This window comes from Monomorium pharaonis, chromosome 3, assembly GCF_013373865.1.
Source record: "Monomorium pharaonis isolate MP-MQ-018 chromosome 3, ASM1337386v2, whole genome shotgun sequence".
NCBI lineage: Eukaryota > Metazoa > Arthropoda > Insecta > Hymenoptera > Formicidae > Monomorium > Monomorium pharaonis.
In genome coordinates this window covers 23,353,793-23,374,935 of record NC_050469.1, presented here as the reverse complement: position 1 = coordinate 23,374,935, position 21,143 = coordinate 23,353,793, and the positions used below count along the sequence as shown (strand labels likewise).

Sequence of the window (21,143 nt, the reverse complement as noted above, 5' to 3'; positions counted from 1 at the left end):
GTATACACTAAAAGATAAATTAAATTCTAAATTCTAAATTCTAAATTCTAAATTGAACAAAAAAGTAATAGAGAAAAAAATATGTATGGAGAGAATCTTGTATACATTGATTAATATCTTTACTGATATTATATTTATAAGGATATGAAAATGGTTACAAGTGAAAGATTGAGCAACAGTAGAGCAAAATATATTTGGAAAAAGACAAGATAGAATGATGGAGCACTGCTCAAGGTAGACAGGAATCAGTGGATATATCCCCTCCTTTTTTTCTTGACCTTTTTACTACTTTTCATAAGTTCTTTCATCAGACTTGAGTCGTCAAGTGACGTGAAAGTACCAACAGTGGTGCTCAGTTCTAAAAAAATTTTTATTAAAAATTCAATTAAAATTTTTATTAAAATTCTATGAAGAGGGAGGGGTCACACAAAGGGTCACAAAAATATATATTACGCTTAAACACGTTTAAATGTATAGTATTATTGTGCAGATTATAGATTTAAATTTTCAGAGCAAATCATTTAAATTGTCAAGAATTCCAAACCTTTGTTTATTGTCTTCTTAAGAAACAATTTTATTTTACTTTGAAAATACACATTTATAAGATCTGATGATAAGAAAGGACTGTTAGCATTATATATTTATAAATAATTCTTATTAAAAAGAGGAGCGTAAATGTTAAAAGTACTGTTCGTATAAAAAAGCAATTGTAATATCTGAACTTGAAAAGTATTGTTTATACTTATTTAAAATGAACAAACATTTTAAAAAGTAGCTTTCTATCTTTTTTTTTAATTTAAACTCAGTCTTACAGGTAAATATATTCGAACAATTGTCGGTTTTGCCTATTTTTTTGTTTTTACAATAAGTGTTTATTCGAGTGAGAAATGCAAACAGATCCATACCGGCTACCCTTGCCGGTCGAATGATCATCCTTGGCCAGAGATCAGATGGTTGTTCTCACCTGGCGGTAGGATTCCCCCCAGTTTGAGACGCTCTGACACACCTGGCGTTCCTAACTTCGACTTGGACATAGTCTGGTGGGGCCTCTTCAGCTTCTCCTCGGTGTATTATATACGTGGGCATTCAGTTGTCACCGCGACATCGACGGAGTCGCATTGTGCGTCACGCTTCCCGTTTGGCCGGCTCTACCGGGAAAACTTACGATCGGGAAAACTGATTATTATTATAGTAGTGGTGCTGATTCGATTCGCGAGAATATTTGTGTCCAGCCAAAACGTGTCTCAATGAAAATAGTGGGAGGAATGTGTCTTAAAACTAAAACTGCATCAGCCTGAAATCTAATTTTGGTCTCATGTGGTACCACTTTTGTTCAGGATCGATCGGTGCACATGTACGTTGATCAATTTTGAAATATTTTGAATATATTTTAAAATGCTGTCGTAAGTTAGTTTGCCTTCATAACTTCATTTCATATCTTGAAACTAAACGATTTTGAACGGATGTGACAGGATTTCGAAAAACAGTGATAACATGATGAAAACTAGTGTGACGCTACACATAATTTATGTTATTATAATGATTATGGTATTATAATACTTTATTTTTTAATATTTGCAAGTATTAATTCATTGTTGTCTATGATATAAAAGAATTACATTGTGTTAAAAATCGAACTTAACTAAAACATGTGAAGATATAATTATATGAAAAAAATTATTAGAATGAATATCTTTCCGTAAACAAATATTGCAACAATTACTGTATATTTTTTATTTAAACTTTAAGAAAATGCACTTATTTTTATTTGATTAACTCTTAGATATAGTTTAAACTTTTTAATTCTTTTTTATAATTAATGTATATGTGTAATACTGTTGTTTATAAACATGATTACGGGCCACATAAAAAACACGATTATGATATATTAATCTTTATTACTAGCAGATCGCATCTGCATAAAAAGTTTTGTGACATAAACGAATCGAATTTTATAAAAATTGAAGTTACTCGTCCGTACTTGCTGTTTCAAGTGTTATTTTCAAAGTAAACAAATTAGCGAAGCTTAGTGAAATGTATAATAAGGCAGATAACAATTATGTATTTACAATGTGATAGCGTGATAACAAAATGAGTTGCTTATAAGACCAAAAGGTGTAACTGTGGCATCCATGTCAAGTAATTTCTTTATTACCAATGAAAAAGAAACTTTTGCGATATAATATTTTCTAGATTTCATAATCACTTCTGCACAGTTGTTAATTGTAGTTGGTTTATCGTTAATATGTGTCCAGAGATAAAACATATTTAAAGTGTCATTGATAAAATAAAATTTTCCTGAAACATCTGTTTTTAAATATTACAGTTTTAACACATCATGTTTATAAATAATTGACAAGAGATACATATAAATTTAGTTAACAAAATATTTTTTAATTATTTGCAGTTGCATGTGTTTACATTAATCTAATAATGTTTTCATAAATTAATATATATTATATACTATATATTATTATATAAAAAAACAAAGACGGAGAGAGGGAGATAGAGAAAGAGAGAGAGAGAGAGAAATATTAATTTTAATTCAATTTTTTGGTTTTGATTGCAAATATTTATAATCAAAATTTAATATTTAAAATGATTAAAAGAAACACACATAAACTGCATTATATGGACCGATTCAAATCAATGTGATTGCATTTTCTAGATTTTACATTATTAATTTCTATACTCGATGCAATGAGACCAATATTTCAAATGGCTTTCAATAAATCTTATCGCGATGCTTCCGGGTATTATAAGTTGTTTCACATACAAATTACTTTGACAAATACAAAATGTTAATGTAAATTATTAATATTTGCATATAAATGTAAATTATAAGTAAGACTGGAGGCAAATGATTTCAGGGCCATACTTCCTGCAATTTATTGACGCCACGTGTTGATTCAATATTATAAAAAAATGAGAGAAAGATATATACAAGCTATTTAGAGGAAGCAATAAAAATAAACAAATAGAGAGTACAAAAGAAACTAAAATATATTTAAATGTAAAGTAAATTGTAATTAAATTTTAATCCTTTTATCTTAGCATAAAAATTGTAAATTTCTTGTAAACCTATAAGAGTGAGAAATTAAAATAGTTGAAATTTAAATAACTGTTTCTTTCTCTCTTGTTTCTTAAAGTAAAAAATTAATTTTATTCCATCAACTAAATATTTGTATTATAGTCGCATGTGATCAATTTGTATCAATGAAATTGTATTAATTACAAGTCTCTTGTTTTCTGGAAGCAAAATTAATAATAAAGTCACGAGGTATATGTAATTGTTAAATTAATGATGTTGAAAACATAATAGTTTTATTACATACACGTCTTTAGAATTTGTACATATATAAAGAATATCATTCTTCAGAAGAAAATGATAATCAATCGCCTTAATGACTGTTGTTAACATGATCACGTATTATTGATCATTATTCTCGTGCATGAAGAAGAGCATCCTTTTTGTTCGTTTGTTTAGTTCGATTATTTAAGGTTTTTGCATAATCATTTTCTTTACGAGTCTCTCGTCATGGGAAACTTGCGTTTGTAGCAATCGCATGCTATCGCTGTCATTACGTCAGGCGCCTACATACCTACTTTACATAGGAATCATAAGGCATTGAATACTTTTAAAGCTTGAAGCGTTAGAAAATGATTAATTCATAATTCCGTTTTAAATGCGATAAAAATATAAAGAAAGATAATTTTATGGAAATAATACAAAATTTTTCTTTTTATAACCCTAAGTAAAATAAAATTACCAACACACAAATAAACACATATTTAAAAATAAAAATTAAGACAGTCGATAGAATTATGAATTTTTAATATATAAGTCTTCTAAAAAGTTGCGTATATATTAAAATGAATTATACATTTTTATATTTTACTTGATATTTACTGGATTTTTTGCTATCTTTAAAATAAAAAAAAAACGAAACTTTGTTATATAATTTTCCGAATTTGATATTGTGATAAATTTTGTGTTTTTGGCACTGAGATTTATGGTACCAAGGTAATACGAAAATAGAGTCTTAAAATATAAAACCGACATGTGCAGCAAAACAATTATCAATGTAAATAAATAAATTTTTATATACGCGGAAAAAAATTTTAATATATAATTTACATATATAATTAAAAATTAAATTAAAAACTACTTTTTTTTCGTAAAATGTAATATGTTACTATAACTTATTCTTTCTTATTTTTTATAAAAGGTTATATGAAAAAATTAAGTTTCCATTAAAGAGAAAATCTCCATTTTCTTTTTATATGAAACTGGATTTTAATTTTAACTTGTCTTATTAGAATTTATAGTATTATTAATAATAATTATTTACCATTTATATGCATTGTTTTTAACATGAGCTTTATGATTAGATTTATTATTATAATGGTTATACTTTTGTATTATATTTTTACACATCACAATAGACAAGTGACACTCAAAACATGGCAACAGGTGATCAAGTCTTTTTTTCTACTTTGCTCATTAGAGTGCGACATTGTGTCGTACTTATCGAAGCTCTGCTAGCACAGGATTTTACTTTCACAACGTAAGATCCCAAGCTATTGCGCTATTGCGTAATATACGCAAGGCAATAAAGCCGCGGAGGTTACTGAGCTCTCGCATGATCGCTATTAAGAACCGTGTAAATACTGTCATCAGCGTCAATTTTTTGTATCGTCAATAAAATCCGTACAATACGGCAACAGATCATGACTAGATATGTCGACGATAATTACTAGCAGCACGAGAGATTCTCTAGGTCCCTGTTCAATAGTACGATCTATCTACGACAGACATGTGTGCGTTAGGATTATACAGCTAAAAATAAGTCATTTCTTCATTAAGCTTCGCTTATACGATACTCCCTGCTTTTTGTCCTTTAATCTAGTTTCTTCTCTTCTATTTCTTTGTGGCTACAATTAACATACTTTACAAGTTCTTTCTTTTGAAACAAAATATTGATAATCAGATTTTATAATTCTCTTCTTTATAATTCTTTTATAATTTATATACAATACGATCAAAAAACAATATAATTTTTTACAGAAATAGTAAATAAGAAGTAAATAACTAATATTAAGTAATAAAAGAAATAATTAATTTATTAATAAATTAGACAATTATTTTTTCGAATTTTTGATTTTGAAGGAATGTGTTAAAAATTTCTTTTATATTTCTATATATGTTTATAGAACACGCAAAAACAATTTTTTTATAATTATAATATTTTTATGCACAGAATAATGAAAAAATCAATTGGTACAATAGACATATAGCTGCTTTTTAAAAAGGTACATATTTTTTAAAAAGACGATTATATTTTTTTTTCTTACATTAATTGAATCATCTTGTTATGTGCATGAAAATATTAAGGTATAGTTATCAAAATATGAATAGTTTACGAGATATTTTGTATGTTATGTAAAAAAATGACAATTTTTGAAGACAATTGTCTCAGAAATGACGCGTTGTGTTAAAAAATTTATTCTACGTTTTCCATTTACTTTTTTTTATGTAGAATAATCTTTATCCCACTTGTAACTAATTAGACATGTATTTCTTAAGACAATCTTGAATTGTATCTCTTTTGCTCTGACTGTATGCATAAAAGAATACCAGCAAATGCGTAAAAATGTAAATACATTATTTTTGCACCGTAATAAGCTTCGGCTGACTCGATAAGTACCGAGGGTAACACATTAAAAAACATAGAGACATCGCATTACTTCGCTCATCTATTTATACATTCTCATGTAAATCTACAATGGTAAGAATAATTTACTTTGTACTGGAAATAATTAACGTCTTCTTTCTTTAACTGCATAACAAAGAGTTACGCCAGAATACTAAGTTTTCGATGTGATTGCGGGATTTCTTTACTTTCAATTTCCTTTGCACAAAAATAAAACCTTAGACTTTTATTGAGCGTTACTTTTACTGTTTCCCTCAAAGGTTATGCTTCGCATATAATTATAAGAAAACGTGTCGAGTGGACTTGGAACAGACGTAGAACATAATCGAGTGTCGATGAGTTGCATTCTAAAATGCGTCGCACCATAATCTAGAGTTTGTTCATAAGAGGTTTAAGAGCATCATACCTTTGCTTTTTTACTTTCACGACGACGTGTAACATTTGGAAAATGTTAAAAGTTTCTCGTGATCTATAGAAACGTAAAATTCGTGAAAGTGATATAACAAGTAATTTTTTTGTACTTATTTGTTTTTCACAATCATATATGGAATTAAAGATTTTACATTGAGTGAATGTAATATTTTATGCTGTGTGTTTATCAAAATAATTATAAAAATTAAAATATCAATTTTCATATTTATTAGTTGCAAACTTAATATTTCTAGGAAAAAAATGTTTTATTATTATTTACTAATAACTAATATTATTATCATTTTACTTTTTAAAAATATTCTTGTAAAAAATATATTCAGATTTATCGCGATATAATTGATAATGGAAGTTGTTTTTTTCTTATTAATTTTCAGTAAATAAATAAAGTATGTTAAATATTGTTTAAAGGTTTAAATATCTTAAAGAATGAACATGAAACAAATTCTAAAATAGTTTTCGCTCACTCGGGACCTTCTATTATATTTATCAAAAAATTTGTGGACACGCTTTTTCTACATATAATTGTCCAAGAAGCAAGTTCTTAAATTCAAACGATAGTCTTCAGAAGTGCATTAACCAGATATGAAGTGTTACTCGCGCTAATGGCTTGGGGAAATCATGCGGCTAAAGTTGGAATCAAAGTTTCATCAGCACTTAAAGGTCTCGTGAGACCGAAGAAGCTATAACGTCGAGACTGCCTTAACATAATTTGCGTCGGAATTCCCAGAAGAAATATCGTCTTTTTTTGTTAGCAGCAGCATTGCTCATGGAATAACAAAAGTAAAGTAACTTCCATATAAGATTGAGAGCCTCTACGCCATCGAGTGTAACGCCTTGGAAAATTATTTACAAAAAGACGTTTAATTCTTATAAATTTCATCATGTTAAATTTCATGTCATTTTGTTTTTATGTCTATTTCTTTATGTTTTATATATTTATCGTAAGATAACAAATATGCCAGTAATTAAGAATAGGAAAAATAAGATATGAGTCATGTTTTCTGATTCCTGAGAAACAGTTTCAAAATATGGAACAGTTTATTTCTTACAATTAAATGACTAACCTCTTATTTACAACTAAATAAATGAATTTTTGCAAAATATTATCATTTTTATTAAATAAAATAGTTCTATGTTTTAGAATTAGCATTTAAATCGGCTTATTACAGAATTACACGTATCTTCAAAGAAAATCTTTAGATATTTTTAGAGTTGTCATTCTTCAGCTAAACTATCTATTCAAACAAACAGCACCCATCAAAGCTACTCTCACGCGAGTAATCTTTTTCAATTTTCCGGACATTTATAGAGTGCTGGATGCGCCACGCACGTGTTACGGCACGTGGACGGGAGCGGAGAAAATCGTAGACTCTATAGATATTTCTCAGATGTCTGATCATCTCTGTTTTATGCACAAGCACATCTTTTGCGACACTGGCGCGTGACTTATGATGTGTCGGGCCGGATTAGAAGAAAGTTCCTTTCCGAAATTACTTGCAATTGGTAATTTATGAGTCATCGATCACATCTGATGTGAAGGATATACTAAATTCAGATCCGCTTTTGCGAAAGAATTGAAAGATTTGAACGTAATAGGAAAATAATATTCGTCACAAACCATCTTTTTGCTAATAAAATTATTTGAATATAAACATTTGTGTATAACAAATGATGTTTTATAATTTCGAAAGCTATTTTTATTGTTTAAATCACGAAATATAAGTATTGATACTTTTATTTTTGTTATTAATCTACATATATATGTATATATTTACATATATGACTAAAGAAAATTTTTAACAATATTTTAAGAATTACTATAAATGATGATTTTCATTTGACATTTAACAGATTAATTAATAATAAATAGATTAGAATAATAAATGGATTAATAATAGAAAAAATAAACTAATAATAAATTGATTAAGAAAAATGATTAAGAAAATGTTAACATCAGTTTTATCGATTAAACATCACTTATACACATATGATTTCTGAGATATATCGAGAGATCTCTACATTCTACTACATCAAGATCTCTCTCTCTCTCTCTCTCTCTCTCTCTCTCTCTCTATCTCTTTTTGCCTTCCTCTCTTACATATACATGTACACAATATTATTTTCTTTTAAATTAGGCTTCTAAATTTAATTCTAACGATTTTTAATATAATTTATTTAATGATTTTACACCTGCTTTTTGCGTATATAATCCGTATAATTTTTCCACAAAGTAAATGTTGGTGAACTAACAGCTTTTGTCGCCATACATTAAGATAAAAAGTCGAAGAAAATTTTTTTTCCATGGTTGGTAAAAAATAGACCAGAGCTGTATATACATTAGCATATATATTTTAATAAGGAATTATAAAAGAAATTACGGAGAGAATTTTCTCTTAAAATTTACCCTTAAAATCTGGTAATTGTGGGACAATGTGTGACCTCGAGAAATTTTATTATACACACACTTTTTAGTAAAATTTACTATATTTTTAGTAAATTTTATTGAAGGTATAGTATGTTTTACTGTACTTTTAGTAAATTTTACTAAAAAGTATAGTAAAATTCTTCGAAGTCACACATTATCTTACAATTACCAGATTTTGAGAGTAAATTTTAAGAGAAAATTCTCTCCGTGTATGATTCTCTGAAATCAATATAAACTATATGAATTTGTTTAAAAAATAGGTATTCTTCCAATGAATCAGATGTTGCCTTGATAACAAAAATAAAGTTAAAGTAGCACAATATTTTTATATTGCGGCGGTTTAGTAATCATCTTTCATTATTATTGTTAGGCAACGCGTGATATAATTATTATTTACAATTCTGTTTTACGTGAGATTATCACGTAACTGCGCATTACCGCGTTAATTACCGTGCTATACTTAACCGCGGTCTCTTTACGTGTCGTCATACTGTCTGTGTTCACCTTAGCAGATCCGCCGGAAGTGGAGGAAGAAGGGAGAGTGACCTACGGAGGACGTCCTACAAGTTGCGCGCGCATCCCTTAGGAATATTGTCACACGGCATACGTACGATGCAGACCGAAGAAGAGATTCAGTACGCGCCCAGGAGCCGGCCGGTGAGCTTTTATGATAATTATAAGGTGAGTCATTGTTTTACACGTGTATTATAAAAAAAGCTTTGCGTGCTACCACTACAACGTGACTGGCATTAATCGTTGATTCGATGACTTTCGTATCTTGTGAAGTAGCGAAAATCATACACGGATATTCTCTATAAATGGGAAATAAGAACATATAAAATGTCATAGAATTGTCATATCTTTATATTCTGTAATTAATCGGTTATCGATTCTTTTGTAAATAAAAATTTTAACAAATTTTACGATTATAAATGCGAGTGAAAATACACTACTTAATTACTTAATAAAGAACAAAATTGTTACATACGTAAAATTAACAAATATTTATTTTGCTCCTTATAAATCTATAAACTAAATATCTTGCTACAAAATATCTAGAAAACATGTAAGGAAAATGTGTTAAAAATACCAGAGTTTTATAACCGTAACGTTTTAGTATAATTAAGTTTTTGATTAATGTTAATTAGTTAGGTATGCTTGCTATATGCAAATTATCATGAATTTACGTTCTATAACATTGATGCTATCTGTTTTCCGTACAATGTATTTTATATGTTATTTTGCATTTTTGCAGAGATATGACTTTTTTTTTCTATCTAAAAATGAAGTTTTTATAATAAGAAAGCTTCTAATTTATTTGTTCTATAATTTATAGTGTATAATTTATTTTATCTGTAGTTAATTGTGATTAAAAATTTGAAACAAACTTGTATTACAATTACTGTGACCAATTATTTTCAACTTGAAATAAGTAATTCTAATTCTAAACTGAAGAGAGAGCGCACAATTTACTATTTCAAAAAATCTCACATATAGTAATTTTAATATTAAATATTACATTTTATTACTGTTTCTTTCAACTATTAAGTACTTTTTTGAATAATTACCTCGTAGAAATTCAGCTTTTTCTTAAGTAAAGTAGCAAGTATCATTTGTCAAAATTAACACGATTGGTTTTTTGATCTCGCAGGACGTGTCGGTGATGCCGCCGTGCGTCACTTCCGCCATGAGTGTGGGCAATTTGAGCCAGGTTCGTGATGGCAATGACACAACTACCGTATCTCAGAGCAACAACAATAACAGCATTAACAGTAGTAACAATAATAACAACAACAGGGTCAGTAATGCCGTTAGTGCGGGCAACGTATCAAAGATTCACACTGCCAAAGTGACGGGTAAGTTGAATGTACTTTCTGCGATATCGCTACAATGCCGATGCATACATGTAAAACATATGTATCTACTTTTTAAACGCAAGATGATCGATTTATAATTTATAATTCTTGTGAATGTAAAGTGATTCGCGTCAAGCACTTTCGCTTACATTTTACGAAAGCTTTTTTGTTACTTAACATTTAATTAATTATATTTGTTTAACATTCAACTATATTTATGAAAAATTAACTCAATATACTTTATATTTTTATCCGAGACTTTTTCTTTTTGACTGTTTCTTTTTATCCGATTTTAATGAATTATTTTTTTAACGAAACATTAAACTGTGTAATAGAATTCAATTGTGTGTCCAGATCCCAATGATTTAAACTAAATTTTTAAACGTTTTATTTGAACATATAGTGAAATTAAACAATCGTTATACGGCGATTAATAAAGAAAAGTTTAAAGCAATTTTATTTCTAATTAAAAATCTTCTAAAACTAGCAGAAATGTCAACGAATTAAATTTTTTTCGTGTCGGAAAATCTATAGATGTAGTTGAGAAATTAATCAGGCTTTATTTTTTAGAATTAGAACAATGGGAATAATAATATAAATAAACTTTGAATTTATAAACTCAATTAATCTGAAAGTAATAAAATTTAAAAAATCATAAAATAGAAAGCGATAATGATAACTGGGACTAAATTACAACATTCGCATAATGTACCGTGTGCTAATCTTTGCCAGCTTGACCTGTTTGTTCTACTTCAGATGTTACCAGTGCGCGAAATCTTATCGTCCTGAATTCTCATATGCGTCGCGGTAGTTGTTTTTCTCGACAGCTATGTTCGTAACTAAGATCGTGCCAAGATAGTGCGTACTAAGAAAATTATGTATTTTGAAATAGAACAGTGAATATGCAATAAAATTGCATGAACTTTTACAAGTTTTTTTTAATATTAAAAAAAAGCATTACATATTAAAAATTCTGCAAATGCAGTCCATGGCCACTGTATTTCTTTAAACTTTTTACTGGAATATTGTAGTTTTCTGGGGGGAAAAAAAAAACGTAATACACGCGCGTAAATAATAATTAAGTAATCCCGGATTTGAAATGTGAAAGCAAAGTCGAGTTTTATGATATCATATATAATTGCCACGTGCAGGAACTGATTCATTTTGCTTGCGAAATACCTTCCTGCCTACATTGAAGTATATCTCTGAAATATTAACGTCGAAACTTGATGGAGAAAGGTGCGGAAAAGATACTTGCACCTGGCAATTTTACTGAATGTTTCACTGTCAACAGGTGCGGTGTCAACCGGAAACATCGGGCGTATTTGCCGTGGCGACAAAGAGAAAGAACTCGGTAGGGCCCCATCGATGGCCAACTGCTTATCAACTACGGTTCCCGTCAATTTGGCAGCTTCACAGATAGCCGGTCGACATACGCCCACGAGAAATTCTTTGAGGCATAGCCGGATGATCGTGATGCATCGATCGGGCCACCGTGAGTATACAATAACTTCTTAATTAAGCGTGTCATATTTTTCTACGTGTCCACATAATACGTCAGAAATATATTTTTAACTTTTTAAACTCATATTTTTATTTCTACTTCTTGCATAACAACCGATTTCTTTTTTTTAAACGTTCTTTAAAAAATACTATGAATAATTGATGTTACGAGTAATTTATACATGTTTTTGTGCACCTATGCACCAAGTGATTTAGTAGCAGGTTTTAATTCGTAAATGCTTACTGACTCACACACAAGCTATAAATGCACTAATTAAATGTTACGTGAAGTATTTTGAAAAATATGGATTTATTTTAATTTCAAATGTTTGAAAATTATTATTTCTATATTTATAATAATATTTGAAACATATCTCAGGTTATAATTACTTATAAAGAAAAATAAAACACGTCAAAAAATCACGCGAATGTTCACCGGTTAATTAGAACAACGCGGTAATTTACCCGTTTATTATTACGAATACAAGGGTGAAAGATTTTTATAAGAATTTAAAAATCTTAGGCGAGCGTTTTGAAATATTTCGTATTGAAGAACACGCGTGCAATCAGCGAAGTACCGCAAAGCAAGGAGAGGCAGTGGCATTCTCGGCGCTCTTCTCGATTGACCCGATGAAATCATGCGTGTACGATTATCAGCTTCTTACGATCGGTGGCTGATGCGATTGATTTCTCCCGAAGGTGAAATAGCACGCTCGCGAATCGCTTCTTTGGTCGCGGAATGCGACCAGTCCGGTATTAATCGATTTTGTCGATTTTTTTCGATAACCGTCTAGTTGCTTTGCGCGACACATTAATGCTATCATATAATTCCGCGCTAACGAACACGCGACTGTCGCTCTCAATGTCTATCGTCGTCGGTCGGCCAGCTGGATCGAGGTTGATGCCAAGGTAGGCAGGAAGATTATAATTAGCGTCGCCGCAAACTGCAGGAAAGTGCAGTGGCTTTTTATCGCCGTGGTAATTAGATAGAGTAAAATGCACAGGGAAAACGGTAGTTAATGGAAGGAGTTAAAGTGATGAAAGTGTAACTCGCGAATGAATAGCAACTTTTAAAGACAATGGACATAAAATTTTGGATAAAATTTATTTATAACATGAGAAGAATATTTAAGGTATAAAATAGAGCATTTAATATATTGAATGGAATCATATAGTTCTCTTTTTTTTTAACAAAGTTTAAATGCAAAATGACGTAAGTGCTTAGTAGTTATTAATATTATAAAACGTTTTACTTCTTTCTATAATATCATTATTTTCTGCAAGATAATCTTTCCCATTGCTAAGAATAGTTTCGAGAATACATGTGAAAGATGCCAAACAATCTTTGTTTGAAGTATAATTTAACTATTAGATTATTTTGATTTATATTTTACTTATATTTACGTTTTAGAATATATTAACATATCTTTCTTCGACTTTTGTCGAATATTTCTCTCTGTGTGTTTTATAGTTCATATAAAATGTTCAGTAATGCACATCTTATAATACTATGCGAAAGTAATAATATTACGATATAACTTTATAATTGAGTTTAGCGCATTATTGTAATAAAAAATAAATAAGGTTAAAAATTTAAGTGATTATATTAAACTTTATCGTGATCTCTAGTCAACAAGAACAAACGTACACTTATTCAATAATCATAAAATAATTAACGATAAAAAAATGGAAAAAAACTGAAAATGGAATCTCGACCGTAATTGCTTTATGTGCTAATATTTCACGTCAGAAGGATAGTCTGTTGCAAAATGCAATACTTATGAAAATCGTTTCAAATTAATTCAAATTAAAAAACCGCGCGAGTACTTACGGATTAATGCATAAACGTGGAAATGATAAAAAAGTGGCATTTTACCCAATACATGGGATCCTCAAACTTACCCTATAATGAAAATCTTACAATTCAAGTATGTTATAGATTTTCAATATTTACTGAATATACTATATTAGAAACATAATTCTTGTATAACCCTTTTTTAGAATAAATAAAAAATAAAATTATATTACGTATGTATAAGTACGTACATGTATGTATATTGCTGTTTGCATGTTAAAACTTTAAGTAAAATTTTACATACAATTTTGAGAGAAGATATATAAAATTAGTCTATTGAAATTATTGTAGCGCTGTGCAATTTTAGTTCAAAAGAGAAATTAATGAAGGAAATACGATTTCTTTGAAGAGACACGGTTGAAGAAACACGGAATGTTAGACTTTATTATATATCTTGCTAACTATTCGTATATCGTCTCATTCATTTAGGAAAAGATTCATTCTTTCCTTCTTCAATTATTCTTGCGTAAGTATTTCACTGAGTCTTAAACGTGTCTTGCTCCGCTGGCCACAGAACGCATTTTAAAATGGATGCACATGGTTCTTCGCGCAGATAGCGGAAGTACTGGGCCGGAAATATATCGCGTGATCTTTTTGGTGCGCGTTTGAAATACGCAGTCTCATCTTGCCAAGCGAATGCAAAGAATTTCATTGTACTTTTTAATCGTCTCACTTTGTACGCACCGCAATTAATTACCGTAACATAATTTTATTATAATTGCAAAATTGCAACATTTTACAACTTCTTGATTTTGATTTTGAGCAGATAAAAATTATTTCTGCTTACCCGAGATACAATTTTGAAATAAAATAAAAAGCTAAACCTTTTTTTTTTTTTTTTTTTATAAAAAAGTATATTAGATAAAATCTACAAATTTCCGTTATTTTAAAAATCTTAACAAATATAAACTGCTAATTTATGTACCAATATTATTCAATCTTGCATTGAATAATATTTAAATATTAATTAAAGCGAAGAAATGGTTTGTTACGTGAACAATAAGTACCGTTTCCGTGCCTTTGTGAGATAGCGACACGTGCGAGTGGCGAAGGGTCGAAATTGATGAAGTGCACACGTACCATGATTCCGTTCTGCTCTGTTCAAGGGCTCAGTATACTTGGTCCTAATTCTATTTCGGGACCGGCGGGCAGACTTACAAACCGACTCACTTTTCTTCCACGTTCAATTTCGGTGCCCTTACACGCGTAATCCGCGTTTAATTTTCATCTAGAAGCATTGTACAGTCAAACGATCACGCTATTTTTTTCGTTACACTGAAAGTAAATTGCTTGAGTTACGAACAGCTGTTAGCTATCCAAATTACAGTGCAATTACTCAATTAACCTGCGGTTGTTCCTTCTTACGCAAGCTACGTCGTTAGCATTATTCATGCATCGGGGACAACGGATGATGAAAACGTACCACCCGGTACGCGTATGTATGCGTGTACGTGGGCCGCACATTTTGCGGCGAATTTACCGGCCGTGACGATGTGACGTATAAACGAGGACCAACTTGCTCATTGTTATCTCGTATATATAACGTACGTTTATATTACATTCACATAAACCATTTGCGTTGTCGACGTGCCCAATGCGACGAAGACAAATTACAGGTAGTTGAGAATTTACACAGCAAATGCAGCATACGAGTTGATTAAATAATATCAAGTTTAGATTATTTTCTTTAATTTCTTTTATAATACAGTAAATTCTAATTCTTAACTTTTATAATTTTAATGCATACTTTTAACTTGTAAGTTTGATAATTTATTTTCACAACGCACGTTTATCTATTGGTACTGTAGATTATATCAAGACATATGCGAATCTCATCTGAGCTGCTGATTGTATTTTTGCACTGGCGATATGTCAACGACAAATTGATATTAAATTAAAGATAATAAGTACCTCGTCTCATTGTTGTCACTGTTTGACCTCTCGGTACGGTCCTTTCTACCTTTATGTCCGCACCTCGCACTGTGCAATAAATGCGGCGTACATATGGCGAGGTAATACAATACGAACAACACGTATTCATGTCCTGCATTCCCGCACCATGCGAATCGTTTCTCAAAGGAGTAACAATATCCGCTATCAACGGCTGCGGTGGTTGCCCGTTACGTCGAAAACGGACCGATGAGGTTTTTTACGGGAGAAAAAGTATGAAATTTTATCTTACCTCAAGATAACTATGTGTGCGAATTAGAATTATCTTTGACTTTCATTTTTATTGATTTGCGATTTGTTTTAATTGTGTGCGGACATTCACATTCTGCAATTGCAGCTTGTCAGTTACAGTGCGTACCTGCGATACAGTTAGAAACGTAATCCTCACGTGGCAGGTGCGCGCATTGCATTTCCGCGAGTGAAAATTGTTTTTCTCTTCCGACATAGAAAGCACGTATCTTCTACGAATTGGCCTCTCGCGATAATACAGAGATATTAAAATTCCATATGGGTGTCACGCTGCAAAGAAATGTCTTTTCTATAATATACGTCAAATGCAATCAGTTTCTTTTCTGCAAGATAAATTAATAGACAAAAGTTTGACAAACTTTGAATTACAATAATAGAAATTGTTTTAATTTAATAATTATAAAGGCTAGTAGGTTTATGTAGTCTCTTTTGAGTGTGTGTGTGTGTGTGTGTGTGTGTGTGTGTGTGTGTGTGTGTGTGTGTGTGTGTGTGTGTGTGTGTGTGTGTGTGTGTGTGTGTGATAATTTAAATTTTTTATACATTCTTCCATCCTTCAATATATTTTTTATTATATTACAACTTTTGAGGAGCTTGAAACAATTGATATTGTAATAACAAATGAAAATTTACATCAAATTTTTGAAATAAAACACTGTACAATTATATAACAAATTGTTGCAATATTACGATAACGACAAGGTATTTGTAGTAATAATAATTTGAATATTGGATTAATATGTAATTAACTCAAGAAGTGCTATTTTTCGGTAGTTTTAAATGTTTAATATTAACTAATGCACACCTCTAACGCAAACTGTGCGCCGCATATTTGACAATCTTGAAGAACAATTCAGACAGCACAGAATGTTTAAAATTAGGACATAAGACGTCTTTAAGATGTCTTTTAGTCATGTTTTAGTCAGTTTATAAAAAATGTCTAATAGAAGTCTAAGAGTGAATTTTCAAGACGTCTTATGACTCGATTTTGTGCTTTGGAAATTCTTACATAAAGCCGGAATAATCAATTCACAAATTAAATTGACAGATAATTTAATAGTTTTGATACTAACAAGCATCTATAAAAATCCCCCTCCTTCCTCTTAAAAATTGTAAAAAAATGATTACACTCAGTCAGGATACAAAATATTATTATCTATTATTATTAGAGCATAAATTTTTTAATAAATATGGCAATTAATAAATGTTACTAGGGTTATTAAAATTAATTTTTATCTTTTGAAAATCCATAAAAATTTGTTTTTTAAACGTAAAAAATAAGATTTGGATTTCTATTAAACAATCATGCTATATAGATATGTCGCCCGCGCGTCGCGGTTTACCAATCCCCTTTGTCATTACCTTTCTTATTTCAAAGTATGCCACCGACACCAAAATAGTTGAGAAACACTGAGATTATAGACAGTGATTATCTCAGATACGTATAATGTATTTGAATATACGTTAGTAAACTTTCAAAAAAAATTGTTTATTTAATATTATTTATATTTGTTATTTTATTATCTATTCTTATTTAGTTATAAATTATTAAACGGAATAATAACAATAAGAAAAGTCCTAACAACAAAGTTAACGACATTTTTTTTAATTTTTGACAGAATCAATCATTTTTTCTTCTTTTTTTATTTTTACCGAATTGCTGCAATTTTGTTTCGAGCAAAATGTTAATCAGTTTATGTCTGACCGAGGTACAAGTTTGCATACTGTGCTTCTTCAACGCAGCACATTCAACAAACATGGTGCATTCGTCCCTTCACTCTTGCGGTTTTTCAAGGCGGTCAAAGTACTCACTTCTTCCTTATACCATCGTTTAATAATCCATTTTCCTATTGGTGTAAATACATTACGTTAATCGCTGTCTCTCTTGCTTGATCTGTAAATATTAACAGAGTTATACTTTAAGTCTTAAAGTTTAAGAGAAATCTGCTTTCATTATGATAGAGAATTTATAATGTTTAATGAAACTCATAAATACTAATTCTTCAATCTGTTTTGATTGTAATTTTGAGTTAGTTAATCCTAGATATTTTTTATATTACAAGTTCTATGATTTGAAAAGAAAAAATAATATCTTGAGTAATTTCATTTAATAGTTGTATAACGATTAAAAAATTGAAAGTAACTCGTTTAACTATTTTTTACATTCATGTATTTTTTGCTTATTTTTAATTATATTATTATTCTTAAGCATTTTGCAGAAAATGTTCAGAAAAAAATTATTTATTTTATAATTATAAAGCATTTTTTTAATGATTATATTGCTGTACATAAGTTTTCTAAATTATCTAAAATAAAACATACATATTATATGTATATATCTTTTTATTGTGTGTGTGTGTGTGTGTATATATATATATATATATAATATATAAATTTTCCTTTTAAGAATAAAAAAAATTTATATCAAGAAACATAGCAAACAAATTTTGCTTATTTAGTAGCATTATAGTTTGTAATAAAATTGTTTTTCTCTTTTTGAGAAGTTTTTCTTAAATCAATAGCCTAATTTAAAATGTTTATTCCTACGAAATTTGACGAAGAATTGCCATTCATATACCGTTGCGAAATAATGTGGTAGGCAATCGATCCCGTTTTTATTCGATATCCTGGTGAGAAACGCTCACAAATCTTGCGTAAACGATGGTAGTAGGCGAGTTTCCTGGCAATTCGATATGGCAAGGACGCTACGTTCGATCGTTCATCAACCGGTTGGGATACCTTGTAAGGAGGGACGGCGGCGAGGCTACCCTGTGTCAGGAATTCTCCTTTCTTTCGCACACTTAAGTTTCTCGGTACCATGAGATATCGGTCGACAATCAGCCGTTTACGTTTACACTGTGAGGAAATGTGTGTCACAGTGAAAGATAAAAATGGCCTGTCTTCGCAACGTCTAATTACCTAATAACCTAATAGGTGACTGTATATTTTGACTCTCTAAGAGATCTACGTGAGCATACATTTGTAACGAATGCAATGTGGCGAATTATATTACCAAATTACCGACTTTTCCTCCGCGGAATAATCCTACGATGACTAAGAAAGGATATGAATCACGATAGAAGACAGCGATACGACGGTTTATTCCCTTTATGTTTAAATTCAGTTTTATCTAACTTAATCTAATTTAATTTAATTTAATCTATTTTTTTTAGAAAATGACTATTTTAGATATTACCTCATATTTTTAGAATGAATAAATTTAAGTACACAATACGGTGACTATTAAAAATTATTTAAAATGTAATCATCCACGAAACGATTTTTTAATAAATTTATAATAAATTAGCGATCATTATTCTAATCGTATCCGCGGTATTACGAAAACGATACGGTACGTAGTACGAGAGTTAAAAAGTAGGTTTGTATTTTTAGGCCCAGAGAAGATTTTACCTCCTTTGATCTACCATCGACGATTAGCTCGATGCCTGGCGGCATTGCAGACTATCATCGGCGTCGCAGTAATTTCCCTGTCATTATGGTTGTTGCTTTGGGCACGACACCTGCCGGTCACGGACAATCCGTATTGGAGCGGCATGCCTGTAAGTGCAATAATTTTATACGACGATTAGATTTGTATTTTATTACCATGATGATGTAAGAATAATACGGAATGACAATCTTCGCTTATTTAACAAGCTGAGTTTGCTAGAATAGGCGCACTGGCAGGATATGTAATTAGATTTATATATGTATTTTAAAATAATGTAATCATGCTTTTAAACAAGAAGGATGTGGGTATTATCGCTTTTGATACACTCGTACATAATAATTTTAAGTCAAAGTGATTTTATGGAGTGGATGGTTATTTATGGTTTTTGGCGACTGCATCAGAGTTTAATAGTTTTGGATATTTTTTCGTACATTTTTAATATAAATTAACATATGCTTATATAAAGCTTAACCCTTAACTAACTAAAGGTAAGTATGGAATAAAAATTAATATTCTATTATCTTTTTAATAAGAATATTATACTAACAATATTTTTTATTATTTATATTATTCACAATATCATTTATAATAACCACTAAAATTATGTACATAATTTCTAACGCGTAAGTATGCATATTATCACTTTATTATATTTCTTTACAATATTTTTTGCGTTTAATTATTTATCATTTTTTATTTTAATCTCTTCAGCTCTTGATGTCTGGAAGCTTCGGAATTTGCCTTCTATGCTGTTTTAAAAAGGAATATCCGGCTTTGACTTCTGGATTTTGTCTTTCCGCCACGAAGGTTCGTAAGAATTCTGACTCATTGTAATTAATTATAGATTTTTCAGAAAAACTCTCAAGGCTATACTGGTTATTATTCAACTCCTCAACGATAATTTTTTGCTTTATTAAAGTAATGCAATATTTGTATTTTATTTATATAATATATCATACATCGTATTATAATAGTACATATTCCTGCATTGACAATTAATTAAAAATATTTTAATACAAAAGAATATTAGATTAGAAAATTTGATTAAGAAATTGAAATTTTATTTTTATTTATTTATATATTTTTTATTTATTTATTTATTTATTTGTGTGTTTGTGTGTGTGTTTGTGTGTGTGTGTGTGTGTGTGTGTGTGTGTGTGTGTGTGTGTGTGTGTGTGTGTGTGTGTGTGTGTGTGTGTGTGTGTGTGTGTGTGTGTGTGTGTGAATATTTTGTCTTACTATTGATATAAATAAAATAATTAATATAAACTTACCTATAAAAATATTGTATAATTTTGTTCTTAATATTTCTTAATATTTCTTAATCTTTATAATTTTTGTCATTTTCTTTACGACGAACAGGTAGTCAGTGTATTTTTGGCAGTTCTAGCCACCATCGCATGTGTGAGCGCATGCATATTCTCTGCGATACACTTGTCACGTCTCATGGGACTGGAATGCACTCCGGCGCGAGTATTAAATGCCACGTGCGTATGCAGACCACGCGGCGAACCGTCTGATTCGCTCGAAGGTGCAGTCAGGTATGCCAAAAAATTGTGCACGGATTGGTAAAATTACACTATATGTTTTAAAATTTACCTAAAAAATTGTAGAAGTTTAAATGTGTATATGTATATTACATTTTTTAGGGAACTTTTGAAAAAAGCATTTTAGTTGTACTTTTTTCAAATCTGTATTACGCAGCGTTACA

The 21,143-nt window shown here is 30.0% G+C and overlaps 1 protein-coding gene across 5 annotated transcripts in view; it reads left to right on the top strand.

Moving 5' to 3' along the window:
- The window catches only part of LOC105832030, a 40,476-nt gene that overhangs the window by 5,866 nt on the left and 13,467 nt on the right, over positions 1-21,143 (top strand). For 3 of the 5 annotated variants that reach the window (XM_036284150.1, XM_036284149.1, XM_012672620.3), the window contains exons 3-8: positions 9,084-9,252; positions 10,223-10,427; positions 11,722-11,922; positions 19,375-19,541; positions 20,144-20,239; positions 20,795-20,973. In XM_036284150.1, coding sequence (XP_036140043.1) covers positions 9,084-9,252; positions 10,223-10,427; positions 11,722-11,922; positions 19,375-19,541; positions 20,144-20,239; positions 20,795-20,973 — 1,017 coding nt within the window. Of the gene's footprint in view, positions 1-1,019; positions 1,355-9,080; positions 9,253-10,222; positions 10,428-11,721; positions 11,923-19,374; positions 19,542-20,143; positions 20,240-20,794; positions 20,974-21,143 lie in introns of those variants that run through there. The other 2 variants (XM_012672619.3, XM_012672618.3) reach the window with 2 other exon arrangements.